The 10,908-nt window shown below is 43.3% G+C and overlaps 1 protein-coding gene across 4 annotated transcripts; it reads right to left on the reverse strand.

The window, feature by feature from the left end:
- Positions 1 to 450: 450 nt before the first annotated feature.
- Positions 451 to 10,650, reverse strand: map3k3 (mitogen-activated protein kinase kinase kinase 3). Of its 4 annotated transcripts, none has more exons than XM_088317589.1 (17): positions 9,766 to 10,650; positions 8,007 to 8,058; positions 7,186 to 7,322; positions 7,064 to 7,104; positions 6,582 to 6,681; positions 6,409 to 6,522; positions 6,052 to 6,172; positions 5,759 to 5,892; positions 5,415 to 5,491; positions 5,068 to 5,135; positions 4,291 to 4,386; positions 4,065 to 4,226; positions 3,851 to 3,999; positions 3,567 to 3,698; positions 2,900 to 3,029; positions 2,619 to 2,796; positions 451 to 2,534 (listed from the first exon to the last, which is right to left on the reverse strand). In XM_088317589.1, the coding sequence occupies exons 2-17, from the start codon at positions 8,008 to 8,010 to the stop codon at positions 2,312 to 2,314; spliced, it is 1,866 nt and encodes a 621-aa protein (XP_088173715.1). In that variant the 5' UTR covers positions 8,011 to 8,058; positions 9,766 to 10,650; the 3' UTR covers positions 451 to 2,311. The 4 variants fall into 4 exon arrangements, with proteins under 4 accessions (XP_088173715.1, XP_088173713.1, XP_088173716.1 ...); XM_088317587.1 differs by having other exon boundaries at positions 5,759 to 5,898; XM_088317590.1 differs by having other exon boundaries at positions 5,415 to 5,488; positions 9,766 to 10,649.
- Positions 10,651 to 10,908: the final 258 nt, after the last annotated feature.

Consider the following 10,908-nt stretch of genomic DNA (forward strand, 5'->3'; position numbering starts at 1 on the left):
GTCAAAAAAAAAGGGACAAAAAAAAAAAAAAAAAATTTAAAACGGTGACTGCTTCAACTTTGGATTTTAAGGCATCTATGAGAGGTTAAGAATACGGGCTTCAAAATAGGTTTTAAGGCTTAAGGTTTCAAAGTAAAGTTTGCAGAGTTCCAAGCCAGGGTTAGGGCTTTAAACAAATTAGGATGTCAAATCAGGATAATAAATGTTTCAACAAAGAGTTGGAGTTTCAATTGAGGGTAGGGTTTTAAATTTGATGATGTCAATCTCAGTCAGCACAATTCTGTGGGATTCCGTTTGAATGTTGAAGAAGTGGAAGTCTAACCCAGACTTGGAATCCTTTATTTTGGCTTGGAATTCTCAGCCGCGCTTGTTTGGCTCACGACTCAACGACTCCGGTCCACGAAAATGCCGCAGCTCACTTTCATGTCAAAATGCAACAAGACACATTCAGAGATTTTCCCAAACTATTTATTTATTTTATTCTAGAAGGCACCTTGTGTCTTTGCGTACATAGAGACATTAAAGTCATTAAACTCTGCTTTCTGTAAAATACATTTTGACATTGCACTGCAAGTCCCGTCACGTTACAACGTAAATAAACAGACAAAAACATCATATAGAAACGTCTAAACTAGCTCATGCTCATTTGTTCACCCCGCTTGTTTTGCCAAGCAGACCTCAATCGATCACTCTGGAGAAAATTAGGTACACCAGCAAATGACTCCAATACAAGAGATTTTGGGGGTGTGTGGGAGGGGCGGTAAGGGGTAATTGAAGCTCTGAATTCTGATTGACAATGTCATTTTGGCACAATTGGTTAAATTGAAAAACCAAATATTAGGAACACCTACAGTGTTACAAACCACAACGATAAAACGACATGGAATTAATTGTAGTAATATATGATAAAAATATAATACACATTTTATATTTTAAAATACAAACACAAATGTATTATACTGTATATACCTTTTATGTATTTGTTGAAATCAAATTATTTATACAAATATATATGAATCATAATCAATTTATATAAATATTGGTCCAAAACAACAAGTATTTTTTGGTTACTGTGTTTTTTGTCATTGTGGGTGTATATAGCTTATACAAATTGAAAAAAAAAAAACGTTTATCTGGTGCAGGTGTACCTAATGTTGTGCCCGCTGCACGGACGTCGCCCTTGGTGAACAAAGTCGTCATTTGGCTCAACCAACAAACCTCCACATGCTATATCTTAAAAGGAAGAAAATAAATGTATTTTTGAGTGCACATTTTTAGAAAGCTCACTTGATTGTCAACTAAAGAGCTATTTTTTTTTTGTCTGTGCCCCAAAAACAGAACCCGGCCAGCCAGAGTTTGTTTCCTGCGTGTAAATAAAAAAAAAAAAATGTTTTTTTTTTTTTTTTGGCACGTTTGCAAAACCAGCTGCTTTCCACCCATTCTTTGTCAAAACAACACCAACTGGAGTATAAAAATATATAAAAAATATAAATTCCAAGTGAAGTGGCACAGGGGCATATATTAAAAAAAATAAAAAATAAATAAAATCACATTTGAAGTCCATAAAAATCGAATTGATGACATTCATTTTTTTCTTAAAAAAGTGCACCTGATTGGTCAACAATTAACTGTTAAAGCTTTGTCCTTAAGGCCTTTGTGTTTTGAAAACTTAGGAATCATCAGCATCTCATTTAGGTCACCACAAAGAGGATTTGACGCCCTCAAGTGGTGCTGTTGGATACTGCATCCAGCAACAAAGGCAACAACAGTCACTTCTTGGTGCCATGGCTCAAAAAAACGTTTTCCAACACTACACATACTCTGAAACACAATCAATCAATCAACCATGCACCGATCAATTTCGCACGATGCTTAACTACCCACTTTCTTAGACAAACTCAACAACTTACGTTCCTTTCCTTCATAAACAATTTCACAAAATCTTAGTAACAGTACAGTACGCCAACAACTATGTGGACAAATGTTTTGGTACACCATAATTAAGTAAAAGAAAATCCGCCTTTCAAACAATAACCCAAACCCTTTTTTGAAACACTAACCCCAGCATGAAACCCTAATTGAGGAAACGCTGCCATACTACTGGCCGTGTGTCTCAATACATTTGTCCTCAGAGTTCTGAGTTTTAAAGGAGCTTTCTTAAATTCACCAGTCAGGTGCATCATCACTCCGCGCCAACTCATGAAGGCTCCTACAAACGTGGCCTTCATATTCAAAGCTTACTGAAGACGAACCAGCGACAGCATTTGTTTTCCGAAGCGCACCTGCATCTTTGCGACGCGCTCCATCCAGGTTATCCATGTGAGAAAGGGTGTCTGAGCAGCTCCTCTGCGCCGGGCCGTTGCGCGGCCTCCACAAAGATGCGCCGGACAAAGTCGTGCGCCTGCTCGGAGGTGCGTGCCGGCAGCAGGGGCTTGGTGGGCTGCGTGGCGATCTTGAAAATGGCCGCCATGGCCTCGTACTCGGCCCACGGGGGTTTCTCCGTCAGCATTTCCACCACCGTGCAGCCCAGACTCCTGGAAAGACACACACCCTGTTTTTATGTGGGCAGAGATTTGATTTAAAAAAAAAAAAAAAAAGCCAGCTGTGTGTGGACTCACCAGACATCGGCCTTCCTGCCGTAGCCTTCCCCGCTGATGACTTCCGGGCTCATCCAGTAGGGGGTGCCGGTCACTGAGCGTATGCCGGTTCCGGACATGCAGATGGTCTGCAGACGTTTGCTAGCCCCGAAGTCGCCCAGCTTGACGTTGCCCTCAGAGTCCCGCAGAATGTTGGCACCTAAAAATCAAATGTACATAGCCACCATTCTGCATTTGGTACGGACTTGACTTGACTTTATGATTTTTGCCACAGCACATGTGTAACTTAAAAAATGTCTTACCTTTGATGTCCCTGTGCACAATCATGTTGCTGTGGAGATAGGACATCCCCTCCAGGATCTGACGGGTGTACTTTCTGGTCACGCTCTCCGTCAGCGCCCCGTAAGCCTTCAACTGGTCTTTGACAGAACCCTGCCAGGAAACAAGATCATGTCTTGCATTCATTAACAGACCTGGAAATTTATCAGTAAATGAGGAACTAGTAATTTTGTGTGAAAAGTTAGTGGAACTTGAGAGTGTTTCACAGACTCGACAACCCCCTTTTGGTTGGGGTCTGCATCTCTGATTATTGACTGTATTACATGCATAGAGACCGAAAACACGAGCCGTGGAATGAAACGCCCCACCTTGGTCCTATCGATTGCATTGAAGACGGGCGACAAAAAAAATAAAGAGGAATCTGTAATCTTGGCAAATGTCAAATCCTCACTAACCACAACTTGGAAAAGGATGTAAAGAACGAAGAAACATTTGAAGGACACTAACTTCCAAGCAAATGTTTCCAATGCTCCAAACATAGCTCATGTCGTCTTTATCTCACAATTTTTGGACAAGCATGCAAGTAGGCTCAGGAACTTTTGCTATGCATTTCCATTTTCTGCACCACTTACCTGATTATCGTTAGCTCAAACATTTGCTATGTGATCCAAAAATGGATGCCGGACTCACCCCGGGCATGTACTCCATGAAGATGGTGAGGGTCCTCTCGTTGCGGTCCCTCAGGCAGCCGTAGTACTGCACGATGCGCTCGTGGCGAAGGTTCTTCAGCAGCTGGATCTCGCATTCCAAGGCGCTGACCTCCTGCATTGACCGCAGCAAAGGTTGAAACAAACCGGACTGCGACAAGATGACGAATCATTGAATTATGATGAATATTTGGACCTGGAGGCAAAAAGGATGACCGGACAACAACAAATGGGACTGACAAACGCATCACCATAAAATCTTCTCACCTTGCTTGTCTCGGGACTGTCGGGATCGAACTGGACCTGCTTGGCGGCCAGTTCCCGTCCCGTGTCCACGTCGTAGCAAAGGTACACCCGCCCGAAGGCCCCCTGGCCTAGGAGCTTTCCCCGCCGCCAGGACACAGGAGCACTAGGCGCTGGAAAAGCCGACACAAAGCCCGTTCGCCATCTTGTTTGAACAGCATGCCGATGTCATACGTACATTTATGGGCAACGGGGCGTTCCTGTGGTCGCAGCCTGCCCTGGGTGTCCACCAGCTGCCAGCTGCCGATGCTTTCTTCGCTGCCGTTGAGCGAGCGACGTGAAGGCACAAGGGTGAAGAGGTTCCCCTGCGGGCGGCGAATGCGCGGAAAGGTGCGTCGCCCTAAAGGTGAGGGATAAAAATGAAGCGAGCTTGAATGGAGCGTGGTGGATGGTGGTGATGGTACCTTCGCTGAGATCCTTGTGATGCAGCGAGATGTGGTAGCGGCGAGGGTACGAGCCCCCCTTGCCGACTATGCGGTCGTAGACGTGGTTCTCCCTGTCTGCAAGCAAAGTGGACAGGGAATTAAAACAACGATTTGTGCTTAAGGCTCACATTTGTTTTTTTATAATAGGCAATTGTGCTAGCTGATTTGTATATGAGATTAAAAAAAATGGAAAATGCCACTTTTCTAGTTTTGTAATAAAAAAAAAAAATTCTCAGGTTCTAACTGTATTAGTTCTTTTTGATGCAATTTAAGTCATACTATTATTTTTTTCAATATTATTTACAAGTTCACCAATTGCTTAATAAAATCAAAAATATTTTATTTTTCCCAATAAAGTAATCAATTATTCAATAAAACCTTTACAATAAAAACATGAAGAAATGATTCAATAAAATAAAAAATACACTCTACATGTAAAATTATTTATTTCACAATTTATATTTACAAAAGATGACACACCCATGTTTTTTTTAATGTGCATTTATTTTTATGTTTTATTTATTTTTACAATTTCCCAATTTATTATTAACAAACAACAAAAATTGTTAAATGCACTAACCCAAATTTTAAAAATTGTTAAATGGACTAAATATGTAAAAAAAAACGTATTAGGGTTTACACATTATTATATTATTTACAATAAATAAATTAACCAAATACGTAATAACGTTTTATAAAAAAAAAAAAGAAAAAAAGCTGCAGCATGAAAGAGGCTTATCATGTGCGACTTCTCACCTGAGAACTCCTGTCTATTGTCAGGATAACTCTTGGCTCGGTGCATGCGAGACTTCCTCACTGAGGTGCTGCCGGGAAAGAACAGCTGTTACACATGATATTAACATGTTGCGCTAAATCTGAGATCAGCAAGAAACTAAGGATTAAAGCTGCTTCTGTTTTGCTTCTTCTTTGGCTTCTTTTTAGACACTCCCCCCAAAAAGGAGCTGTTGTCACCTATTGTTATTTTAAGTGACTTAAAAACAAAGCAAGAACATGATTTTTGTTTTCATTTATTCAGTGTTTTGTACTTCATGTTTCAATTAAACTTTCAATATATATCGAAAGTAGCGTTAAGGAACACCAACCTGTCCGAGTTACTGTCCAGAGACTGACAGCTTCCAGACACAGAGTTTTCGGCACTGCTCCAGGGATCCAGAACCTGCTTGGGAAACAAAACAACATTCCTCAAACTCATCACAAAGCATGACTAGAACTGTTGAATTAGCATAAATTAAAGATGCATATAAGCTAAAAAAAATAAGGGGGTGTTAACTGTTTTTATGCAAACAAAATTAAATAAATATCTATTCAAACAAACAATATATAAATGAAAATATAGAGGGGGAAATAGACTTGTCTTAACGTGCCTGCTGCCTCAATGAGAGAAAATACAATCTTTAAACTTAATAAATACATTTAGTGGACTTACACACTGCTCGCTGCCTTCCGGAATGAACTCGCCCTCGCTGTTGACACTGGTGTAAGAACCTTGGCGGGCGATTCTCTGCTGGCGTTCCGGCACATAGCCGGGAGGTGGCGAGCTGCGCCCCGCGATCTGGGAACCTGTTCCTCCAATAAGAAAGGAAAAAAGAAATAATTTGAAACAAAATGCACTAGCAGCTTGTTGCCAACGTAAAGCTCAAGCACGAATGTGCGTTTTATGGTTTTGACAGCGTTTCAATATTAAAACGTTAAAAACATATTGACAGCGCAGCAGCTTACCGGCGGACGGGTGGCGCCCCCTAGGCTCCGACGATGTGTATGCAGCACTGACGTCTCCAGTGGACTGTGAGGGTTTAATACGAACCTGCTTGCAAGGTATGTGCTGGGACGGCGTGGGCGCCTGTAAGACGAAAATCAGGTAGTTACAAATGAGGGACTACCATTTGAATCCTGTCGAGGCAGTAGCAGGCCTCGACTTTGGCAATGATTGCTAAGAGGCTTTGGAAACGCATTCAAATTATATCATTTCTAAAACATGTAGCCATTGCAAGTCAGTTTTCACAACTGCCGTGCGGTGAAGAAACAAGAGTGCAGCAATTGTGTGTTGTAAAAGTGCCCAGTGTGAGTTTGCCTCACAGTGTCGTGTTCCTGTTCCAGCAACAGGATGCGGATGCTCTTCATGTTGCCGCTTCGGTCCAGCAGGTCTACGGCCTTGTCCAGGTCGTCCTGGTTTCGTAGCGGGATGGACAACTGTCGGGTGGGAAGTGTGTCAACGAGGCCCCCGTGCCATGACAACAGCGGAGTCGTACCTCGTTGCTCATGTAATGGAGGTCCAGCTGCTGGCCAAACACCAGCTTGACCTTGCGCTGGATGTCGTCAAACTGCACGGGTCGGCCAAACATGAGGATCCTAAAACCGGAGAAGACCAGAGAGTTCCTGCGAGTGCACCTTTAAATGCTTGAGTTGCACAAGCAGCTGCAAGCTAACCACAGCCTTGACCCGCCTCCAAAGTGGACCGAGAACGTTTTTTTTAAAGCATTTTGATTAATATTGAGGTTTTGGAACATTAAGCAGCAAAATGCAACCAGCTCAGCTTACGAACATCACATGACCAAACTCAGAAAACAGATTAATCGTGATTCAAACGCAATGTGAAAGCCACTTGTGCATCCAACAACACTGGAGCGCTGCCTGTTACAGCGTTGGCAGAGTATGAGAAATATTTATTTGCTTTTATTACGGAATACTTTTCCTCCATGGGATGCATGCAAAAGCGTGTCAAAAAACTCACCGCCTCTCGCCTGAGAACTCAAACTTGATCCTGACGTCCTCCTGAGAAAAAACAAGCGCAAAGCTTTAATTAAAAAAAAAAAAAAGTGACATTTAAAAGAAAACAATTTGAAGATAACCCACTTGTCTATTCGGCTGGGCGTGCGTCTTGAGTTTACTACCGCCGTCGTCATCGTCGTCGTACGATAGGACGGGTTGCCGCCGCGTCATCTGCAGGGCCACCAGGTCCTTCATGATGGAGTGGAGTGCCTGTCGTTCATCTGGATGGAAATAGAAATCCCTTTATTGTCATTGTACTCAAGTGTGCAACGAGATTAGAGACAAACGCGACAAACATTTGGGACACCATTTTCTCATTTTAATTCACTTTGTCACCTTTCACACACAACCGAGTAAATGCCGGGTGTAAAACGTCACACTCTCGTACTGGCTTTCTGATATTCCCTTTCAAACAGCCGCCACCCTGCCGCTGTTACAACCTACGAAGCCGAAACCCGTCTGCTGGCAACCAGAACAAGCTTTGGGAGTCGGGATAAATTAAACCCCTCATTCCGTCTCGGTACCTGTCGGTAAACGTTTGACTTTGACAGTCGAGTTAGAAACCTCCCATTCCATGCTGGTACCTTTCATACCGTCAATGTTGAGAAAAAGCTGCTTTTCGTTGTGCCTTCTCCCACGGTTGATATCCGCGCAGGTTTTTCGCCTCGCAAGAGCAAACATTTGGTCTTGTGTAGCTTGGACCGACATCACAGTCAGAAGAAGCACAACTTGACTTCTTAGGGCAAGGAAACCCGATCCTTCACCCGCCGGAGTCTGGAGCAGACGCTCCGACGAGGGAGGGGGGGGGTGCATTTTTTTTTTCCTGTTTTTTTTTTCTTTTTTGTGGGGGGGGGTTGGGAAACAAAACGGTCTGTTTCACATTGTCTGCGTTTTGGTGGACTTACTCATTGCGGCGCTGGCGTGGTCTTCAAAGCTTCACAAGCACTGCCAGTCCAACTGCGGTAAACAGAAAATAACAACATTAGAGTTCAAAATGAGGCTTTTCGGTGGTGTTTTTCCGCCTGTAGGATGTAAGAAGACAAAAGGTTATCAGCCAGACGTGCAACAATTGTCAGGATGCGAGAGTGCTGCAATCTTGGCCAAGAAAAGCTGACTCTGGCGGGAATGTGACATGATGTAGGTCGACAGAACACAGACGTTCGTAGCCCACTGTGGAAAAAAAGTGCAGCAAAGACAGCATGAAGGAGGCTGGACTAATTGCGAGCGTTGTATCAATTAGTAGCAATTAGTCTTACCCCTTCATGCACCGTCTCTGCTGCAATGCCAACAATTAGCGTGGCCCACTTCACGTACTGCTGCAATGCAAACAATTAGTCTGGCTTTCCCCACACACTGTCTGCAAAACTGCCAGAATGCCTCGTCTACTACGATGCCAGAAATTAGTCAGGCCCACTTTATGTTGCCTATTGTATGCTGCACTGCTCATGATTAGCATGGCCTGCTTTGAGGAGCCTACCATCGATGCTAATCCACCAGAAATGTGTCTAGATCGTTGACCGGATTCATATATCATAGCTGGCACACTGCCAGCAATAATTATGTCATGTACTGTCTCGATTGCACTGCGGGTAATAAGTCTGGTACAACTCATGCAGTGTCTGAAGTCAGTATCATCATGTGCGTCATTAAAGTTAAGGTTTGGCAGATTTTCTTTTTTTAAAACAGTGATCACAGTGGTTGACTTAAAACTTGTCAATCCACTTAATAAAAGTTTTATGGCGGAGATGATTATTTCCATTTCCATTATTTTTTAATGTGAAAACTTGTAAAGGGCATCAGCACCCACGGCAACAAGCCGTCAGCCTTCTCCGTAATAATCCCACCACAGGAATGGCGGGCACGTCCGCCGGCGGCGCTTTGCAACGTTGCTTTCAAATATCCACCGCTTGGCATACACAGCAGCCAACGAGGAAGGAAGGTGTTTACAGGCCTTGGAAGTGGTTACTTCAGGGAATGCTAGGAATTCCGAGGCTTGGAGATGCCCAATGCCGCTCCTGATTCTCATTAGCCTTCGAGCAGAATGTGGGGAATTTGGGATGCAAAGGAGGCAGCAGCCTGCGATGCCCACTTTATTTTCCTTATATCAGGTTTCCAGGGCCGCCGGGTTTAAAATGGTTCAAACACAACCCCCTCGAACCCCCCCCCCACACACACACACACACGCACACACAAAAAAAAACAATTTCTCCCGCGCTGTTTAGTCTGAGGCTGTTTTTCCCAATAATGTTATAGTCTCCCCCTCCCCTCATAACTTATGACTACAATGGAGATGTCTTGTAAACTTTGTGAACTTGAACGTAGCGCATGACATCTCTATTGGTCAATCTACAACACTCCAAAATGAGCCAAAAAGTTTTGAGTTATGCACATACAAAAAGAAAAGTGGACAGATCTTCGCCAATTTGAAAATTATATATTATTATAATATTTTAATTACACAGAAGTTTGCTTCTTTTTGCACTTGCATAACAGTCAAGTCTTGAACTTTTCACTAATTTCTTAGACTTTTATGACAGCTGGCATATATTTGTGCTGGCCAAAACGAGTTCAGCCCAATTTACTTATGCCATGCGAGTGCTGATGAGGCGGTTTGGGAGGCGTGTCGTGACGTCATCAGAACGCACGTCACAATCGACTCCTCACCTGAGTTGTCACACGTGTGTCCTCCCTCTGCCCGCGATGACAGGTGTCGTCGTGATGTTGCGCGCGCATCCTCCTTACTCAGTGGGCACGGGCACGCGATGCCAAGCAGTGCGCATGCGATCCGGGCGCCATGTTGTTGCCCAAAGGGGGTCCACGGGTCTCACACACGTCCAGTGATAATTGTAATTGACAGTTCCCAGAGAGGAAGGAAAATAAACAACTAATGGGTCACGTGGGTGGTTTAGACGGGAAGTGTTCTTTTGGATGAGCTACGGAAGCTGACATGTTGGGAAAAACGTACAAAATAGGTTCCAGATAAACATCTGAAGGTGCCCAAAATAAGATGTCCCGTTCAATTAAAGACTTTCATGGATTCCATTTTGGAGCACAATGGGAGAAAAAAAAGAGGAAGGGAAGCCGAGTTGAGTCAAAATTCGTCAAACTTCTGAGCACGTCTGCATGTTGGTGACTGACCCGACCGCAAACTTTTTTCTTTTAAAGACTAAATTGCGACAAACCTTTGCACGAAGAACGTAGACCATCGTAACTTCTCCTGACCAAAACAAAACACAAAATCATTTCTAACATACTACCTCCAGCTTCCAGGGAGCAAAAAAAAAAAAAACATTTCACCACCGGAACTCGTTCAGTAGCTTCCAAAGTATCCTGTAAAATGAGTCCTCTTGTCGTACTTCCTTGTTCCCCAAGTGTCACAACAATTTTTTGTCCCAAAAATATATTTTCATACCGAAAAGATTTGCGGTTGTTCACTAACTAAATGAGAGCGAGTGAAGCCGCGGGAGCGCGCAGTAACTTCTTCGATAGTGTGTGAAAGTGAACGCAAAGGCGCGCACCACTGCTTGGGCGGAGCAACTGTGACGTCGGACTTGGGATGCCTTCGTTAACACTCGGATGAATGAGTGTTAAAATGCACGTATTTATTCACTTGCATTAAAAAATAGAACAAAGGGATAATGCTGCGTTTGTAAAACAAATTAAGGTTTCGCCCGAATTTGACACATTTGAAACAAAGATTTTCTAGAGGTATACTCGCGATAGTCACGCACGCGTCTTCACAAGCACCCGAAAATAGCAATAAAAAGAAATTAATGGTTGTTTGTAAAATGCAATAATTCCATTCAG

The sequence above is a fragment of the Idiotropiscis lumnitzeri genome, chromosome 15, assembly GCF_059441095.1.
Source record: "Idiotropiscis lumnitzeri isolate Australia: NSW breed Sydney's pygmy pipehorse chromosome 15, RoL_Ilum_1.0, whole genome shotgun sequence".
Taxonomy (NCBI): Eukaryota; Metazoa; Chordata; class Actinopteri; order Syngnathiformes; family Syngnathidae; genus Idiotropiscis; species Idiotropiscis lumnitzeri.

Coding starts and splice junctions, on each gene's coding strand:
- map3k3 (XM_088317587.1), bottom strand. Junction 5,492..5,758: donor CGGAAGGCAGCGAGCAGTGT/GTAAGTCCACTA, acceptor TTGTTTCCCAAG/CAGGTTCTGGATCCCTGGAG. Junction 2,535..2,618: donor GGCAGGAAGGCCGATGTCTG/GTGAGTCCACAC, acceptor GTGTCTTTCCAG/GAGTCTGGGCTGCACGGTGG.